Below are 21,836 nucleotides of genomic sequence, written 5' to 3'. Positions count from 1 at the left end.
CAACGCTCCCTTTAACGATGCGGAATTGAAGCGGCTTTCTTTCTTGATTTTCCCTTTTTTTTTCATTTTTTCTAATATCTGACGTGGCGGAAACGGAGCCGTTTTTAAGGCTTTGTGTCGTTTTAAATTTATGCTCCTAGCCACGGGCTGCGGGGTATTTTTGAACCGTCGGATAAGAATCAAAAGATATATATAAGAAAATAAAATTTTTCCGGACTTTGGCCCACAACGAGATATATTCGTGGGCCACACGTTTACCCATTCCCTTTTTTTTTTTCCTCTTTTTAAATGAAGTCGCCGAGCTAGAGAGGGTTGGCAGACGGTTAAACAAAACGACGCGTAGCGTAGGTGTATTAAGGTAGATCTCACAAAGGGACGAAGTCTATGTCAATTTTGCAGCTCCTTACAAAACGGCGAAACGGGCGGAGCATGCAGAAGGAAAGAAATATCTATACTATTTTTATAAAACCTCATTGATTTAGTACCCATGTATAAAAGAAATTACAGTCATATATTAATAGATTGATATCAATGTTGCGATTTTTATAAAAACCTATCTAAAAGAGATCAATATACCATAATTCCACCTTCAATTATGTTAGAATTTCTAAATATAAAACACTAATAAACTCTACATTCACTCTTACATTTTCTTTTTTCTTTTTCTAATTTCATCTCGTATATCTATCTTTTTTCACTTTGATCTTAATTATTTTTATTATCTTTTAATTTTCATCATTCAAAATCAAGTCAAATTAATTGATTAATTTGTTAAAATTTTAACGGTACTAACATAGCAACATGTGTGTACTTCGTAAGTTAAAAAATACATAAAAATTAAGGTTAAAATCCAAAATCAAATTTTAAAAAAAATTAAGGTCAAAAGGATTAAAAAAAATGTTAGGAATCCTATTATTTTGTTGATTCAACTTTTCTGTTCATATTAGTTCCGATTTATTTCCTAGACAAACCTTGTCCCTATCCCTTTTACATGTATAACTTTTTTTTCTTATGTTAAATAGATCCAACTCAATTTATTTAAAATAGCTCTTGTGTCAGTCACTAACTTCAACTCAACCTAATGTGACATCAACAACGACGTCTTGGATTGGCAGTTGCAGTCGTGGGTAGGCTAAGGTTAAGACAAACAGAGCAATGGCATGTTTTATTTATTTACATAGCAAGCTGGAACAGAAGGCCCAGGACTGAAGTGACATCTGAAGATGGGGCCGCACTAATAGCGCTTCTATACATCTTTTGCAGGTCTTGAGGTTTAAGTAAGTCTAGCATTTTCTCAACCACATGGTGTGCTTTGACAAACCTTTAAACCCAAAATTATGGCAGCTCCTTTCAACCTGTTTACCTGCAAATTGGATATTATAAAATAATAGCGGAAAAGGGTGATCAAATAACAGTAAGTCAAACTCAACAAATGAATCCAATGTTAATTAGCTATAAAGAAATAATAATAGGATTGTTGCTGGTACTAGTATATATAAATATTTATTGGTATCAAGGTGAATTAGAAAGGTACTAAGGATGTGTCACCGAGGACTCATCGATGTGAGGACATGGTCTTAAAGAAGAATTTCGAATCCTATATATTTTATGTGTGGAAGTTCAACCGGTATACAAGTGTTGGTAACGTTTTCAATTTGCGAGGGAATTGAAGTTAATGTAAAAACAAGAGAGGAGTCTACCTCAGACACTCTAGCTCCAGCTATCACTTGTCTGTCAAGCCTTATCCATACATGACCTACTGTGTATATCTCTTGCTAAACAAGCTTAATTAGTGGAAATCTAAAATGGAAAGTTTGAAATAGGCCAGTTTAAGGCGCATGAAAATGATAAATATAGCTTGATAAGAGTTTTTGGGTGTCGTCACTTAGAATTATTAGTACGCAGCCATGTGCTATACTTGAAATGTCAATAGAGTGATGGACAAGGTGAATGAATGTCTCATTGTAGGTCCCAATTGCCTCAAGATTAATAAAGTAAACAACAAATTGCACGTTCTGCAAGTTACAAGGAAAAAAAAGAAGATATGGATTCCAAAATTGGTTGTCTTTATCAAGACAATATTCTATTGCACATATATACGCTATTTTGATAACAATTGTTGAATTTTTCTTGATTACCTAGGCATAGAATTAATAAAAGTTGAAGAGAATAAGAAATATCAATGATTATCTAACTTTAGCAGGATTGGTATATATCCAAAATGATTACCTAAACTGACTTTTGCTGGTATGGCTCCCTAAGCTTACAGCTTGCCACTTTGTTCGGGATATTTGTAACACCTATAATGCAAACCTAAACTTCAAAAGGAAAAAGAGCATAACTCGTTGAAAAACTTCAATGCATGCATATTAATATTCGATTTTTCTCACTGCAATAATTCCATAGAGAAGCTCATGCAGCACGTAGTCAGAAGGTGGGCTTACAAATATAGAACAAAAACTGTCCTTGTTTATGTTGTGGGTTATATTATTTAGATTTGAAAATGAATGATTGATATAAATATATATTTTATATGAATATATTATTTTTTTAAAGATTGTTATATATTTGGAGGATTATAAGGTAGGGTGTAAGAGACTTGAGAGAGAAAAATAGATATGGTATGGGGCAACAGAAAGGGATAGTTTATTACTATAAATGCAAATTGTTAAACAAACCATATTTTACTCCTCCTTTTTCACTGTCCTTTCTTGTTTCTTTCTTTAAGACCATTTGAGGAGCTTTATATGAAACCTAGATCATATGTGAGAAGTTCAATTCTTGATCATTCTAATTATAAAACCAACTAGACATTTTTTCCCTGGTGAAAACGTGCAGATATTATCAACAGCAGCAGTGATCAATGTCAAATCTTGTGTGGTTTTCACAAACCTAATCAGCTGACCGCTACCCTTACATTCCTAGTTTCCAACCAATGCTGCATGATTTCCTGGACTAACAGAAGATTTTTATTACATTCTTTGCAGGAGATCAGTTTTAAACAATGGATCAGCAATGAGATTATTGAAATTTACACCATACAAGCCATAATTGATAACTCAATGAAAAAGTTTACACAAAAATGGATGTCGCCATTCTAGCATTGGACATGGAAGTACTTCACAAAAGAGAGAAAAAAAAGCAAACAAATACAATCTACCAATTATTGATACCTCTAGGCTATGTACGTCCTCTAAGTTGTTTTGTTTAGTTTTGTTCTGTTTTGATTTTTAGCAATACTGAGATTACTATTTGTAACTAAACAAGTTAACGAAACTTGTTTACTTAACCTGACTTGTTTACTTAACCTGGACTTTTCTTACTTAATTCATATAATTAAGAGTTGGTAGACTAACATCTAGCAATCTAGAGTTCAAGCTTCAAACATCCAACCTGCAGCCTCCTTTATACAAGAAAACAAAAAGGCCCTTACTGTTTTCAAAATCCAATTTTGTTCACAAGTAGTTGCAGGTAGAGGACGGCTTAAAGTCCAAACATTTTTCTTAAAACATGCAGTTACAAGGAAGTCATGAACCATTATAAATCTATGGTCCTGCTATCTAGTTATCACTTATAGAGGAAATAAACAACAAAAACAACATGAATTAAATTGATAACAAACAAGTCAAAATCCACCAGTAACATGAGGTTAAAGAGTCAACTTCATTTGACAAATTCTTATGCTTAGATATTCTACATTTGCAGAAAGCATTTTTTTAACTTCAATTAGAACCATTAAACAGAAGCAACAAAATCACCCACTTAATTGTAAACAGGGGTGGTTTGTTAGCGACACGACCCAATCTCCTAAACAATTGTTCTTCACCAGTAAGCTTCAGCTTAGTACAAAGTGTAAAATTGGTGAAGAAAATGCAGAGAGATCGAAGAGACGAAGAGCCTGAGAAAGCTGCGGTAGATTGACAGCTCCCATTCTTTTCTTGTTTTCGGTAGCATTCCCTGTACGATACCTTTTGTCTGGCAGAAGGGCGAAGTGAAGAAAAACTATTTCACCAACCTATATTCCCAAGCTTGAAATAGACCTGTCCATGGGCCAGGCGGCCCGGCCCGGTCCGATGGCCCGCCCGAAATATGGGAGGGTTTAGGTAAAAATATAGGCCCGAAATATGGGCTTCGGCAAAATTTTAGGTCCGTTTAAAAAATGGGCCGGGCCTCGGGCAAGTTTTTTGGCCCGGGCCCGGCCCGGCCCGAAAAATATTAAATATATTTTTTTATTTTTAAAATATAATAGTTTTTTATTTTAAGTTTATTTACTTTCATTTCATTAACTAGTGTTACAAAATAATAATAATAAAACATCAAGTTTGTTTTACTAATCAAATGTTAGATTTTGTTACAACAATTAATACAATTAATACAATTAATAATTTGATAAATTTACTAATCAAATGTTAGATTTTATTACAACAATTAATACAATTAATACAATTAATAATTTGATAAATTTACTAATCAAATGTTAGATTTTATTACAACAATTAATACAATTAACAATTAATAATTTGATAATTTTACTAACAATTAATTTTAATAACAATTAGTTTTAATTTTATTAAAAAAATAATTTTAATTTTAATTAAAAACGGGCCGGGCCGGGCCAGACTCGGGTCCCATATTTTTCTTCGGGCCAGGCCTGGGCAAAATCTTAGGCCCATATTTCGGGCCAGGCTGGGCTCGGGCCTAGTAAACGGGCTGAATTTTTTGTGGGCCCAACCAGAACCCGGCCCGGCCCATGGACAGGTCTAGCTTGAAATGATAACCATCAAATAGTGGCATAAATACACAATATAAACACTGAGTTGAACTGGAAAGCTCATTTTCAAAACTGAATTGGTGTTTAATACAAATGAGCTTCAAGTATTTCATTAAGAATTCCTGAATCATAATCATCGTACAACAGTGATCCTTATTCATCAACATTGAACACAAAGAAACAAGCCAACCAGTTTCTTATTACTGCCACTACCGGCTAAAGCTACAACAAGCATGAAACAGAAGGAACAACATAGGTTCCTCTCAGCATTTAATCGAATACTTCTCAATGGCCTAAAGAATGAGATCAAGTTCGTACATCTTCATAATTCATATTAGTAATTAGTATTTTATCACGCCCAAGCTCTTCAACCAGGGGAGCATTTCTTCAAGCCCGTCTTTCAAGCTTCTAGGTCTATAATCCAACTCCAGTTTGGCCTTGTCACAAGTATATGCCCATTGATGTCTTAAGACATGCACAGTCTGCTCAAAAATGGAATAAAGGGTTCTTGTGAAATATTAAGAAGATTGTAGGAAACATTACAGATTTGAACAGGTTTAAATGCAAGTATATTGATGGATGGAAGCCATAGAGCAGATCATACCGGGGGACTAATGAGAGGAAGCTTTCCTGTAATTCGGGCAAAAAGAACAGAAATCCATCCATAAACTTCAATCAAGCCTAAAGGGATGTTGAATTTAGGCCTAGCAGTTCCAGTGATAATGGCAGCTATATCAAAAACATGCCTGAATGATGCATTTTCTCCCGTAAGTAAATATCTTTCCCCTAGTCGACCCTTTTCCATGGCTGCAATATGGCCCTCTACTACATCATCAACATGACTAAAAGAAAACTTATCATTTCCACGGCCTATGTAACCAGGTAATCGCCAATTAAACCGCTCAATTAACTGGAAAAGAAAAAGTACAATTCAATCTTATAATTAACACAAGTTGTAAAACAAAATACACAGAAATTGAAAGAAATTCTTACTAATTGAGCAACAACATTGCCTGTGGTAAGCTTGCCAGGGCCATAAATTACACCTGGATAAACCGGAACAATTGGCATCCCCTCAGCTATAGCTTGCAAAGCAACCTTATCGGCGGCGGCCTTTGATTTCTCGTACTCCGTGCAGAAAGCTTTCTCCAGGTGAATCTGCCAATCAGTATTTACAAAATCAGAAACAAAATGTCTTTCACTTATTGAATCTTTTAATCTGAGTGATTAACTGTTTCTTTTTTACTTGATTCTCATCGGCGATATATCCATCGGTAGGACCAAAAGCGAAGAACGAAGACGTGTAAATGATCTTATTAATCGTCTTCGTCTCCTTAGCTGCTTGCAACAGGTTCTTCAGACCACCAACGTTGACCTTTCATTGAACAATTTGATGACGAGATGTCAGTACATAAGTTAAAAAGGAGTTATTAAGTGGGAAGTGAAATTCGATTGAGCTTACGGAGAAGAATCTAGAGTGATCTGGAAGCCAGGGTTCGACGAGGGCGGCGGTGTGGAAGATGATGTCGCAGTCGGAGCAGGCGTCCAGGAGGGATGGGTAGTCGGTGACGTCGCCGTACGCGAGTTCCAGAGAAGCTCCATCGGTGGGTGAAGATGAAGGAAGGCCAGAGAGGTCGCTGGTGCGCCGGACCAAGGCTCGGACGGTGTAGCCGCGGTTTACCAGAGCGTGGCACAGCCTTCCACCTAGATAACCCGATGCGCCAGTTAGCAGTATCTTCATATGCTTTTCTGGTTTTCAAGTCAAATGTCAACTATGATTTCTTTTCTGATACAACCCTTTTTTAAGCTTTTAAAATAGGTGAAATAACCTCTCCAGTCCCTCTTAATTTTGATGTTAAGCAAATTGGTCCTTCTCAAAAAAATTAGAGCAATTTAATCTTATCAATTTTGAAAGTGAGCAATTAATGACAAATTTAATCCTTATCCAATTTTTCTGAGAGGAACCAATTTACTCAATTTTGAAATTGAAAGAGATTGAAAAAATCTTTTAACCTTTAAAATATTAGAATTTGACATTTTCAACAATATGATATAAAAATAATATTATTTTACTTAAATAATAAGAAAGTGAAAATGGACTAGCTAAAAGAAAAATATTAAATCCAAATTATTTAATTAAATAATACTATAGTAAAATGAGGGCACTGTTACGGGATTGCCACCAAATCGGTGCTATTGGTAACGATTTGGGCTAACTTATGGTGTTTTGTGCCCAAATCACTACCGTTAAACCCGATTTCACATAAATTAGAGTGGTGTAGGTTATTTGGAGAAGGCATCGATGTTGTTGGTGGCGATTTGGGTTTATGTATGGTTTTTTTTTTTTTTTTCCAAAATCACCTCAATCAAACTCAATTTCACAAAAATCTGAGTAGTGTCGATCACTTAGGGAAGGACAGGGAGTTGTCTTATCCCTAGCAATTGCCAAAATTAAATATTTACAGATATCTTATTTAAATTGTGCAGATTCAAATATCGTGGACGTGATACACCCCTTCAGATATCCATTATCTGAATCCAAATATTTACTTTTAACAAGGTTTGAAGTCAAGACCCGTATATATAAAGTTATGCTTTAAATATTGATTATAATTTCCTCAAATTAATAAACAACATATAAAAATGCTTTCTAAAATTAAATATAATAAATTTTAATAAAAAATATATTCTTTGATATCTTATTCTAAAATCTCATATAGCTTATCTTAAATCATATGTAATCATAAACTTGGATCATTAGAATTTCTAAATTCGTGTTTCTCCTCTTTATATTTGATCAATTCGCTAAATTACTTTAAACCAAAAATTAATTAATGTTTATATAATTAAAATAATATTTGATAAGCCATAAAAGTAACATATTTTTAATCTCATTCTTGATGCATTTTTGGATGATTTAATATGTAAATTAGTGAATTTGATGCTCCTAGTCCTTTAAATTCATGTTTCTATACTTAGGTGAGCATAGGGGAGTGAAAGGAGCGAAAAACAAGCCAAAATCGGACAAAAACAGCTGTTTTCAGGATCGACACAGGCTGGGCATTTCCATATGAGCTGGACACAAGCCCGTGTGAGCCACACTGGCTGGCCACACGCCCTTGTGCCAGCCCGTGTTGATATCGCACCATGCTTCCCAACTACAAGGAAAAATCTAATTTTTAGGCTTTCTAAGCATTCTAAAGTCTATAAATACATATTAGAAGAAGGTCGAAGGGGGGGACGGAGAGAAGAACGAAGAAAAGATTCAAAGAACGCCATCAGAATCAACTCGGAAGTGGATCTCCTTCAAGATTGAATATCTCCATTAATTTCAGTCGAAGTTTTATTGAGTTTCTTTATGTCTTGTTGTTATCCTAATTTTGAGATGTTTCCATTCCAGATTATGAACTAAATTCCCTAGATACCTAGGGAAGATGAAACCTATAATGAATTGTATTATTCGATTTCTGATTTACATGATAAATACTTGATTCTTATTCTCAATTATGTATGTTTATTTTGTGTTTTAATATTTTCAGGATATTAATTCATGTTTAATATGCTTATTTCAGTGGAGCAAAAGTCCTTATTTAAGAGTAGATCTAGCATAATTGAGTAGAGTTGCATGCAATCCTAAAAATAGGACGACATAAATCTACCGGATTAGTTTCAAATCTAATAGGGGAATCCATAGATCGAGTTAATGCGACAATAAGGGTTTTAATTAGAAAGAGATTTCAATTAATCAACCTAGAGTCAGTTGTTCTTGCTCTCGAAAGAGATATTAGCATAATTTAGGGATTTCTACTGATCAAGACACAAATGAACAAATCGTTTAATTCAGATTCAGAATAATAGGTGAAGTCTAGGTGGATTCTTTCTTGGGTATTATTTATCTCATTGGTTATCTTCAATTATTTTCCTAATTCATTCTCTGTTGCGTTGTTAGTAAATTAGTTTAGTTAATTTTAGATTAAAAACAATCTCATCAATTTGTTGGCTAAATAATAGAAAAACAGTAATTACTAGTGCTTTTAGTCCTCGTGGATACATTATTCTCTACTCACCATAGCTATACTATTATTCGATAGGTGCACTTGTCTTTGTCGTAATTATAGTTAGTTTAGTGACCATCAATATTATAATATGAATTTATTTTATAACGTATGTAGTTTTATTTAGTACATACTATATTATAAAATAATATACATACATGTTTAATAACATATAATATATCAATTGTTATATATAAGTAAAGTATGAATGTATAATATTTGAATACAATTATAATATTATAATGTGCATTCTTTAATTAATGATTTGCAACATAAATCTTAAACATATAACTATTTAAAGGTAGACTATAATACATACAATTAACATTATATAATTAAGATAGATTATTAATAATATGCAACCTCATATATAACTATTTTATTATAATGTATATTTTTATATTAGTGATATGTAAACTTAAACCCTAAATTTGTAACTAATTTTATGGTAGATTAATATATATATATATATATATATATATATAATTAGCATTATGAAGAGTTTTGTTGGTGATGGTAATACTGAATAGTGAAGAAAACCTTTCAATTACATTCATATTTGATCCACCAAACTAGACTCTTCTGTACATATCAAGAGTGAAGATAACTCAACGATTCTGCCATATTTCGGGGTTAGTTCTAATTCTTTTACTTTGGTGAAACAATGTGAAACATCTTTTGCAAAAATCTCTTGAGACACACAATACAAATGATTGTTCTTGAATAAAAAATATTTTGACTTATTCCAAACACAAGTTGCTCTCAATTAATTATTCTCAATATAAAGGTTGTTCTGAATAATAGTTATTTTATAGTGATATTTTTGTTAGAAGAACTTGCTTTGAATAATGACTCTTCTAGGAGAAGAAACCAATTTAAATAAAAATTGTTCCAAGCAATGATTGTTTTAAATATAACCGTTCTTGAAATGTCATTATTCTAAATAAGAGTTATTCCAACCTTTAGTTGTTCGAACTACACTAAATGAGAATTGTTCTAAATATAGATATTACAAATGATTGTTTTAAACATAATTATTCTCAAACAATGTTTATTTCAAGAAATATTTTCTTTTGTAAAAGATTATAAATGAAACAATATTGCTAATTTTGTATCCACACTCTTTAAACATTTGAAGCTTATTAATCTACAATTGACATGCTTCACCTCTTTCAATTAGATTAATATCTATGAGTATAAATTATAACAACTAAATCTCCTAAACAATTAAGCCTAACATAATATAAATTCAAGCTTGTAGAGCACAAACCGAAATTGCCAAAGCTTTCTAATCTTGCTTAAGTTTCACTCATCCAGCACTTGGGTCTTGCCTTTAGTGCTTGGCCCTTCACTCACAAGCTTGACCGAAACCTATATTCAAGCACAAGCTTCACCTTTCCTTCACCAAGGAATGGGCTCACTCTGTACTTTGTTTCTATTCTCTCAATTTAACTAAAAAGTTCTAAGACTTCCTCCACTTCGAAGATAATACTCATGGCAATAAGGTGAAAACCATAGAAATTCTCTCTTTTTCTTGGCTTAAGCCGTGAGGAAGAAGACGAGTATTCTTTTTTGTTCTTATTCTAAGGTGGATAGGAGAGAGAGAATGGATAGAGTTTTAATTTAATGAAGGGCCCTTTGGATGGGAGATTAATTTCAGTATGGTGCGTTTAGCTTTTTTTTTTGTCTCATGCTACAGTATTGTTACAATATCTAATCTCACAGCTACTGCTATTTTTATACTAACCAAAGATAAACACACCGTCCATCCAAACCCACCCAAATTATCTACACTAAAGATTGATCCCACGGTTGACAATTATTCCCACTCAACATAATGCTAATCTATGGCCTTCATTAGTCCCATCTCCACCTGCTTTCTAATGTCATGGAAATTTTACTTGACGAGTCCTTGGCCAAACTTCTCTATTGGTCCTTCATAAATCCTAATTAATTCACTTCTTTTCTCCCTTACATTACACGCTAGTTTACTTTCCTTTATAAATTAGTCCTTGAATCACCTTTACTCGTATCTCGATGATTTCCCATATCACATTTAATGCGATGCTTGTACTCAGGAATTCATTTCGCCTACGGCACAAATTATGATCCCAAACATTTCGAGGCGTTACATAATTTACAATGTGTAAAGGAGGTTTATTTATGGTCTTATAATTTTGGACATAGAAAATAACTGAAGTATGATATAAATAAACACAATTATAATATAAATTCATAAATGTCAAAATCTATATAACGGAAAAATACATGAATATCGAGAAATATACAGACCCCAAATCTACAATATCAACTACTGATATAGATCTCTTTGGAGGGTTAAGAAATGATAAATACAAATAATATGAAATGGGAAACTAAATACCTTTTGCCTTCCCTACTTCTATGCTATACAAATAAGCTTTTTCCTTTTTCACGTGAAACAGAGAATTTCTACCCTGGTAATCTAGGTTCATGATCTTGCAATTTAGAAGCATTAGCGCAATAACGTTTTATTTTCATTATGATGGTGATTCTAAGAAACTCCACATCAAATTTAGAGCATGAATAGTAAAGTGACTGTTTATTGTTTATGTTGGAACTGGGAACAGAGGTCTTATTAGCTCAAATCATGGCAAGTAATCATTAGTGGCCTACGAAACAGAATTAGAGATCACATCTCGCCATCCATTCACATTGCCCCTTCTTGTACCTTTGGCGGTCCCATTTTGCTATGGTGAGGCTCCATTTAATTCTCATGCCGGTAAGATTACGGGTTCTGCAAATTCAGGAAAAAGCCTGTGCTGAAAGTAGTCAGTAAGGTATGTTATAGTCTGGACCGACGAATGCATTTGATTGGATTGAAATGGGAATTCCGCCACAGAGAAGTATAAGGGTGTCGGCTCGAGGAATCTGATGACTTCATATCCCAACCTTCGACATCCTTGGGGACACAGACATCAAAAAGTATTTGACCAAGAACCCCATTGACATCAATGCTTGAGGGTTGAGGCAAACGGATTAGGCTTTCCTTTTGTTCATCTTGTACAGACCCAAAATCTCTACCTTCATAGTATTCTATTGAACTAGGCAAGAGGAAATGATCACTTTGCATCAGAGGAGTTCCCTGAAAACTCAGGTTTGGGCTTAAGGCTGTTTTGCTGATATTGGAGATTGGCTCAGAGATCTCATCATGTGCCCCAGCTGATCCCACTTGTTCACCCTCAAGTTGTTGAATTCTTCCAAAATATAAGGCAGATGCCTTACCAAGAAGCTCAGTCACAGCAGCCCTGTAATCAACTGGATAATCCCGATAATGACCTGTAAAGACCATTAATTGACACAAGTTGAATGCCGATGCTATTGCCTCAATAAGCTTTCAGATTGTATTCAAATACAAGAAGCTAAAGCTACTGCTGCAAATGAAATTATTATATTTTAGGAATTCATTTTATCAATTCTACATATTTGCTGGACTCCACCACATCTTATATATCCAGATTTGTTAAAGTTATATAAGTGATCTATGATAATTTCACCACCAACTACCTAGTTATTTCAAATCAAGAAGCTTTGACCAACTAGAAACAGTTACAAGAAATTTCTCTATTCTGTACATCTTCTCCTTCTCTTTTTGATCTCCTTCTTCTTTCATTTTTCTCCACTGATGCATCAGCTAGGCTTATGTTTAAGAAATAAATTAACAAACCTATTCTTATGCATGCAAACAACATGGGTCCGGACCCATGTGACGGATGCTTGAAGACAAATGAATGACTATCAATAATAAGTCCCACCCCCCCAACCACACAGTCCCAATATGTTACAACTGTGTTGCCGAACCCTGATTAACACTTTATATATAGTATGATCATGTTCTAATATAAGCAGTTTCTCATAAGTTTAGAAACAGACCTACATGAGATGAACCATTAAACTTAACAAGTTTTACGTCACCCCCAAGTTGTTGTATTCTTTGAGCGAAATTGTGGATGATTTGATAAGGAGCAAGATCGTCAGTTTCCGAGCATAATATGAGATATGGGCCCCCCATCCTCTGCAAAAGAATGGTAATGAGTAAACTATAAATATAAGAAAAATGGAAGTAATAAGTTAACTAATAAAATTTATAGTACACTTACAATAGAAGCATATAGAGTCTGCCAATACTCAGCACGATGGGATTCAAACCTGCTGAGGAAGAGAGCATCAAGTCCAGAAGCAATGCCATTTGCTATCCATGATGCTATTCTTGGAGGATGAGACATTCTGAGAACTGTTGGGTGAACAACAAATCGAGCACCCAAATCACTGGTAAAATCCACAGGACTGGAATCAAAAATATGGCCTGAAAAGCACTCCTTCACCAGTTGGAGGTCATCCTTCATTGGAAGTAAAAGAAGATTTACTAGACAAGTAGAACTTAAATGTCCGTAGCAATGTTCATAAACCATATTGATTATTACTCTAGGAACGCATTTTTCCGAAATGCCATTATACCAACAATTGGTTTATTTTTATGTCATATGGAAAAGAGAGACAATGATTGTCAGGATTGATGTGGTAATATTTCTCTTAACAACAAAACCAATTTTTATCTATTCAGTAATCAAAAGAAAATGGGAAAGAATGAATACAATAGCATGATGTAAAAGTTGTCGAAAGATAACATACTGGATTTACTTCCACTTCACAGGATCCCTCAATCATCTGCAGCAAAGAAATCATAAAGTTATATCAGCACAGAAACAAATGGAAACAAGTATTTTCACATATAAGGTTAAAAACAAATGGAGTTTTCAAAGTATGACCTGAAGAACCTTGTACATGCAGGCCTTAGGGCCACCAGAAAAAGATGAAAAGACCACAGGGCATGGCCTAATCTTTAGCTCCTGCATGCAACCAAAAAGAGAAAAACCCACTCAATGCACTAAAGCATAAAATTTCAGAATACAGGGTTACTGAAAAAGTGAAGATTGAAAGCATTGGCAGGAAACTAATCTTTCCATCTTGAAACACTTTAGACAGACTGTGTTCAGACTTCAGAGGAAACCATATGAAATGAAGCTTTCCCTTTGTAAGACACTGATTGAATGAATTGAGTTACCTCAACAAGTTCCTTAAGAAGATCATGTGCTAGAGCTGCAGCCTTCTCGGGGAAGAACCTACACAGATTACAAACATCAAAATCCAACTCCAAATTCAGTCAGCCTTGAGCAGGTGCACATCGAATTTCAGTCCAAAAGTATCAATCAAAGATTTAACTTCATTTAACATTTGCATAGCATATTCCTTTATAATCAGAAATGTAAAACAATCAAAGAAATTCCAGATGAAGCATTTAAAAGTAAGGGTCAATGATTCTAATTCCCCACCATCAAGAAAGAACAATTTCACAGCACTGGAAATCAAGTGGTACAGCAAGCCAAAAGCATCCAGCAACCATTAATAGTTAAATAAAAAAGGGAATCCAAAGCCGAATATAGCTGAAGACCCATACATGTTTAGGAACTCTGAATGACAAACCAATGAATCCCAACCCAAAGAAGCGTAAAGCTGAACATAGTTCTTCAAGTGCTTCTCTTGACTCGACATCCAAGCAAATACTACAATTATCCCTCCCCCTTCCCCTCTCCTTCTTTCCACCCTTTCCTTTCTCCCCCAATAATATCTCCCCCCAAATCCCCACATTCTCCCTTGCTCTATCGAATTTCCAAACAACAATTGAGCTTTATTTTTAGTCCGTACGCTTCTAAAAAACAAAAAAAGAGAGAGAGAGAGACAGATATTGCAGAGAAATGATTCAATCCATGGGCGAAAAATGGAATAAATCAATAATGCAAGTTTGATTTTTATTTATTTATTTATTCTTATTTTCAGCATTTTATAGGGGATGGACAACCAAGGGGAGCTATGAAGCATGAACGAAAATATATCGGATTTCCTGCGGTCGTTCTTATCATCCAATTCCTGTAATCGTCAGCTTCCACTAGTGGAGTTGGTTCTCTACATTTTAAGATGACAATAATACCACATCGATTCCCTCGTGTCAGTTAATAATTGGATACATGTTTATTTTTGTTTTTCAAAAGTCAAGTCTTGGTCAGTTGAGACGCACACAAATGTGATGCGGCCGAGCGTAGGAGAACGACTCTAATTTTTCCATTTTGCAAAAAGAAAAAGTGTTTCTTATTCTGTCGTTGATTTTCTCTCACCAATTTTTGGATTTTTTGTTGCTTTACGTGTTAGTCCACATCGATCCAAATAGATGCATAATGCAAAGTTGTGGCTTGAGAATTGACGTGTCGGAAACATATCTCCAATTCCAACACTAGTAAAACTTTCCCCTAGTTTATATTTCTTAGTGCCAAACGGTGCCGTTGCTATTTATTTAAATTAGGAAAAGATAAACATAGATTTGATATCTCGTGACTTAAATTAGATCGACGCCAATCTTCAATGCAAGGGAAAGTCAAATCCACATTTTAGCTGATTTCTTCTTTTTCGCCAATATCTTACAAGGCTACAATTTTTGATTAGTCAAAGGCGACGTGCGTTCCAATCCAAGTTTACTCAAAATGGGTTAATTAAATTTGGTTTCTAAGACTTGAAAGGTTAATTAAGTGGTAATTTATAAAGAAGTTGCCACTTTCTACCATCACTCCATTTATCATGGATTAAATTAAAAGTTAAAAAATAAATGGATGAGAATTTTGATTTTGGTCCCCAGGTTAATTACATAAGTTATCATGTTTTGGATATACTAATTAACAATAAAATGAAAGCAAAAGGCTTGAATTAAATAGTATGAAAGCGAAATTTAGTTTTAAGAATTCAAGTATTAGTGTTGATTTTCTGTTCATTAGGAGTATGTAATTTTGCTATTTGTATTTTAATTATTTATTGAACCGATCAAATTAGTTGAATCGAGAATTAGTGTCCTTTATTTTTACTTTTTTTTGATAAATTACAAGAGGAGCGCAAAGCTCTAACAACAACACGTCTAGTACGACTTGAACCCAAGCTACACTTGAGGCGGTGAACTCCGTACCTACCAAACCAACACACAAGGTTCATATTATCCATTATTATTAAATCCACATAAGTTGCAAATACACCAACAATAATTGTTATTGACTCTAAAATTTAGTCTATTTTAGAGTTTGGAGGAGCGGGCCAAACCTCTTATACCTAAAAAATTAATGATATAACAATAAATTAAAGTTATAAAAGGTGAAATAATAGCATCATTTAGTATCTCCAAAATAATAGTTTTTTTATAAAATAAAAAAAATTAAGTACAAAACTAGTATGGGAAACAAATTAATTATAAAAATAGGTTGAAAGCTACAAAACACATTGATGTAGCCTAACTAGTTAGCGGTACTACCCTTACTTTTTGCAAATCGCCAATCATGGTTTTAAAAAAATAGTAGTGCCGCCTGACACATTGGCAGCACTTGTTTAAATTTTCAAAACAGTACATATATTTTCTGGTATACACTGGACAAAAAAATACTAAAAAAATGATAATGATATCGCCTGACACATTAGCGACTAACCACCCTGTAGTTCCATTGTCATATGTTTAGTTCACCATGTTTTCATATATGACACTCTGTACTGAAACCAGGATTGCATGTCAGCAAATAATGTTGATATGAATGGTGGACATGTCTTTCACCAGTAGCATGATTTAGTTACAAATTGTTTTCGCATCAAATTTTTAATGGTCTTGTGTCATTCGTGCAACAGTGCATGTATGAGGCCTAACATATTTTTTGAATCTCTCACAGTTGCGACCTCTGCATCAATGCAGCCCGTACCATCAATTTGCAACATTTTGTAGACCTCTAACACTCTCCAATATATAATGTCGGTTTAGATACAACGACTTTGTAGTCCACTGACACTTTCTTACTATACTTATTGATGACAAATACACATTCCTCCTTGTTTGCGAATTGTTAACCTATAGTCACTCTTCTGATTCAAAATCTGGCACCAATCTATGAAAATGTATTATATTTGGATATTTAGGGAACTCAAATGCATGCGCAGCATCAGGATCTACGCTCAACATGTAGATTGAAAGATCATTTCGTATAACAATGCTTTGAGTTGGGTTCCCGAGCGAAGGGGCATATACAATATCATCATCGCCTGTGTTTTCCTCGTCTATATCATCCGGGACCTCACCAAGATCAGGGTCACTAAAATCTTCACATTGGTGATTAAAACCACCATCATTATCAAGTCCTTCATCGTCGTCTACATCGATACCAATCACCAATGGATGTATTTGTAAATGGGGACCTAGATTAAGGTTGTTATACACAATCAGAGCATTGTGTGGATTTTCTCCCCATGTCAATGTCGCTCCATAATCGCACAGTTCTACCTACCCAACATTCAGATCAAAGTCAAACTCGTGTACAAAAGACCACCTATCGACAAAAGCTTTTGGAACCTTTGTATACGGGTCTTCAACTTCATATTGTTAATTTAATGGAGTGACATTTTGAACGGGCTCAACATCCGCCAACTCCATGAACAACTCAACAAGTTCAACGTTCTCAGGCGAGCAATTCAGTGCGATCATAGTCTCCACTTCATCATCCTTTACAAGTTCCATCTCCTTATATTTGCACGAATTTGACGAAATTAGAAATTTGTAAAATAGTTTGGACATCCTCTTCCCACAACGTCAAGCAACTTTCGCACTAATATTTTGTTTCACTTCATCGAGTTTTACACTTTTGTTGAACATCATTCTTATTTGATGGCACAATTCAAACATACGACCAATTGTTGTTTGTAAAATTATCACATCAAAATGAAAGTATACAAAAAATTGGTTATTCATTTTCGATACTAAATCTGTAAATTAAATTAAATTAAAACTAAAAATATTAGTTCTTATTAAAACAATTCATACCATTTTAAATCAACAAAAAAAGTTTTATCAAATAATATAACTTGTATCTCATACTATTAATTATCAATATATAGACACATAATCATACATAATGGTAAAATAAATTAAAAATATAAAGATAACTACAAACTAACCTTATCAATTTGATTTTAAGGTTAAAAAAAAAACCTTGATTTCTCAAATGAGAAACAAATATTGTTGATTTTCAATTCTAATTTCTAACACCCATTTTTTTTCTCTCTTCTTTTGTTTGTTTGAAACCATAAACAGTCAAATTTTGTTCTTTGGTTGGAGGAGAATTAAATATAAGATATTGATGTCGCCGACAAGAAGCACTCATTAAAAAATAATTTTTTTCTCACAATGGTCAAATTTTTTAAAAATTTTAAATCGATATCACCTGACTACTTGACGGCACCACCTTACATCACTTTTTTTTTTTGTTTCTGCAATCTTTTTTTTTCTGTCAGCCCTATTTTTTTTCAAAAATTTCACCATTGTCACCAATATGTTAGGCGACACCATTAAAACATTAATTTTTTTCATAACGTTTTGTTCCGTATATAGCAGAAAATACGAGTATTTTTTGAAAATTTATACCGATGTCGCCAATGTACCAAGTGGCACCACTAAAAAGAATATTTTTTAAAAATCCATGGTTACTAATAATTTACAAAAAGTGAAGATGGTACCACCAATTAATCAGACAAATTCAGTAGATTTCAACCCATTTTTGTAATTAATCTGTTTCTCATATTATTTTTATATTTATTTTTTATAAAATCCCGAAATAATAACATCATTTCATTTAAGCTAAAATTTGTAATTCAACTCAAGCAATAAGGTAATTAATTGAAGTGAGTTAATTTATGTAAAAATTAAAATTTTATCTATAAATTTATTTGTGTGATAAGAAATGAATACATGAATTTAAACTTGTATTTTATGAAAAATTGTAATTATAATGAAATTATTAAATTTTCATGTTTATTTTAATAAGACCAAATATTAGTGGTCAGACCATTATGAATTACGCGCCACAGATTTTGGGATGGCTCGTTAACAAGTTGCAAGAACAAACGGTGAATACATTAGCTCGCCACGAAATATTAGTGGCACATGATTTATCTGTCAAAGTAATAAAATCCCCCCGAGATGTGAGAAGTAGACAGTGGAATCTACAACGCCAATATTAAAGAAATTAAGGTTTATTTGTTGGGTGTTTAATTGGTTAATCGATTGGTTAATCGCATTGAATTAATATTAATTGAATTAATTGATTTTTTTAACTCTTTAACTTTTAATTGAATCGAAATTTTTTAAACTAAATTAATCGAACCGAATTATTTGGGTTAATTTAGTCATTAACGAATTAATCAAAATTGTTATATTTTTTTTGTTAAAACAAGTATAAAATATATTTAAAAATAATTGTTAATGATCATTTAACCGAATTAACTAAATTAAAATTAACTGAAATTAACCAAATTGGTAATATATAATATTGATTTTTTGAAAGCTTGATTAATTCGGTTAATTACTCAATTTCGAACCGAATAACCGATAACCAAATTTTCAAAAAATTATTAACCGACCTCCAACTGAATTAGATTAGTTAACCGACCGATTAAAGGAATTAATTCAGTTCGGTCAATTAATTCGGTTTTAATCGAAATTTGAACACGTGTATCTATAAGTCTTAAAAGAATACGAAAAAAATCGAGTTTTATACTAAATTCACATGAATTGAGTTTTTGCATTAATTTTGATTCAATTAAGCATGTGATTAAAAAATCAATTAATTTTTAATTATTTTTATCTTTAGTCATGTTAATCGTTAAAATTAATTAATGGATTAATCAAATAACAACACGTGATGGCATTTAATTTAATATTATATTTTTCCATAAAAATCATTAGAATTATAAAAAATAAAATATTACAAATTTATATAAACTTATAATATTATAAAATTTACAAAACTAATAAAAATTCATAAAAACTAAAAATATTATAAAAATTCTAATTAATTATAAAAAAATAAAAATAAAACATGTTAAAAATATTGAAAACTTTCAGTGAACTTATAAAATTTGTAAATATTATAAAAATAATAAACATTATAAGAACATATAAAAATTCAAATAAAATATAAAATTATCAATAATTATAAAATTATAAAAAATCATAATAAGTTCTAATAAATTATTAAAAATATAATTTTTAATAAAATATATAAAAATATATATATATAAATTCATTTGTTGGTGTAACACCCCTAACCCAAATTTGTCGCCAGAACAGGGTTACAGAGCATTACCGGAGTTTATAAATCAAACAAACAAAAAATGCAAACATTTCATATCATATAGCATTCAAGTCAAAAACCAATCAAAATCATACATATTGTCCCTTATACGAGCCCTTGAGGCCCAAAACACACATTAGAAACAAATCGGGACTAAATTGGAAACTCAGAGAATTTTTCCCAAAATTTCAAAATTTACCTTAGATGCAAGGGACACACGCCCGTGTGGCCTAACCGTGTGAGCCACACGGCCAAGAGACACACCTGTGTCTTAGGCCGTGTGGGTATTCGATGTAAGACACATGGTCGTGTCCCAATCCGTGTCCATACCCGTGTAACTCTCTGACTTAGGTCACACGGCCTAGCACACGGGCGTGTGTCTTGGCCGTGTGCAAAAACCTGAGAATTCTGTTTCTCAATTTTAAAGATGTAGGGGACACACGGCCAGAACACACGCTCATGTGTTAGGCTGTGTGGACGAAAATAGGTCATTTTCAAGCCACATTTCTCACCCCATTTGTCATCAACCTAACTCAACACTTTTACACATCAACAACATATCTCATAGCATTCAAATCAAGCTAAATCCAAGTTTTATACATATATTATTATCACATATACTTTAGTATTCAAACTTATCAAATTGACCAAATTCACATATATGCATACTTGTACTAAATATTAACATATCTATAAGATTATCATTATTCAACTATACCAAACACTCACATCTAACATGATATAGTCTCTTATATGCACATCAAAACATGTTCATCACAAGCCATCCCTATGGCTAGATATAACAAAACATTAATAAGCCAACATTGGCCAAATTAACTTATACATGTCATTAAAACCAGAATCAAATCACCCAAAATTACCAATAGAACCAATGGATAGTGAGATATAACTCCGACAAGCTTCCAACCTATTCGAGCTTCCAATAATCTGTAGGGTAAATAAAAACAAATACGTAAGCAATGAATGCTTAGTAAGCTTGTGTAATCTTTAATCATATTAATTCATTTCAAATATGAAATCTATACATATCAAGAATAATCCAACATTGATACCACAATACTCATGAAGTTATATTCATCAAATCATAAGGTGAATAAATCCACAACATCACTTATACATATTATCCCAAGCTTAGTAGGATTTTATATAACTTTAACTCGTCCAAATTTCTTTGTTTTCATTTGCATTTCTTTACTTTCCACACTTATTCCATATGCATGACACACAAGTCATAAACATATCATTCAACCATGGTCACAAGCTAGTGCATTTAACCAAAGCCTTTTTCGAATTGATCACATGATAAGTCATTTCATAAGAAATTACATAATTTAAACCTTACCACTCTTTCATGAGCACTAGCATATTTTCACTTAAATACTTACCGATTCAATGCATCATATAAATAAACATATTCCCATTCAACCAATAGCTTAGCACTTGCCTAAATATCAAGCAACAACACTGGTTAATGTATTTGCACATATGACATATAAATTCAACATTGATAAACTTATTTTCTTGACATGTCACACTTGAGTTTATTATTTGTCTCAACATACATAATTTCCTTGTATCAACATATCAAAGATAGTCACGTATTTACATGTCATGATACATATCATTCTCTTACCATTTCTTCATAAACATATATCATTCATTTCATTATATCAATATTTCATGTACCGTCATTTTCATGAATTTCGTGTATATTTATTCTGGTAACAGTTCATGATCATGAATATA

General features: G+C 32.9%; 2 protein-coding genes across 2 annotated transcripts; both read right to left on the bottom strand.

Annotated features, from left to right (window-relative positions):
- Positions 1–4,817: 4,817 nt before the first annotated feature.
- Positions 4,818–6,559, bottom strand: LOC105769201 (uncharacterized). The gene is made up of 5 exons (XM_012589675.2): positions 6,234–6,559; positions 6,018–6,146; positions 5,765–5,929; positions 5,376–5,681; positions 4,818–5,253 (listed from the first exon to the last, which is right to left on the bottom strand). The coding sequence occupies exons 1-5, from the start codon at positions 6,510–6,512 to the stop codon at positions 5,113–5,115; spliced, it is 1,020 nt and encodes a 339-aa protein (XP_012445129.1). The 5' UTR covers positions 6,513–6,559; the 3' UTR covers positions 4,818–5,112.
- Positions 6,560–11,033: 4,474 nt separating this feature from the next.
- Positions 11,034–14,668, bottom strand: LOC105769200 (uncharacterized). Its single transcript, XM_012589673.2, has 7 exons — positions 14,324–14,668; positions 13,931–13,988; positions 13,635–13,715; positions 13,498–13,533; positions 12,966–13,205; positions 12,739–12,880; positions 11,034–12,144 (listed from the first exon to the last, which is right to left on the bottom strand). The coding sequence occupies exons 1-7, from the start codon at positions 14,512–14,514 to the stop codon at positions 11,651–11,653; spliced, it is 1,242 nt and encodes a 413-aa protein (XP_012445127.2). The 5' UTR covers positions 14,515–14,668; the 3' UTR covers positions 11,034–11,650.
- Positions 14,669–21,836: the final 7,168 nt, after the last annotated feature.

The sequence above is a fragment of the Gossypium raimondii genome, chromosome 5 (assembly GCF_025698545.1).
Source record: "Gossypium raimondii isolate GPD5lz chromosome 5, ASM2569854v1, whole genome shotgun sequence".
Lineage (NCBI taxonomy): Eukaryota > Viridiplantae > Streptophyta > Magnoliopsida > Malvales > Malvaceae > Gossypium > Gossypium raimondii.
Note: the sequence above shows the minus strand (reverse complement) of the source record. Positions and strands in the feature narration are given on the sequence as shown.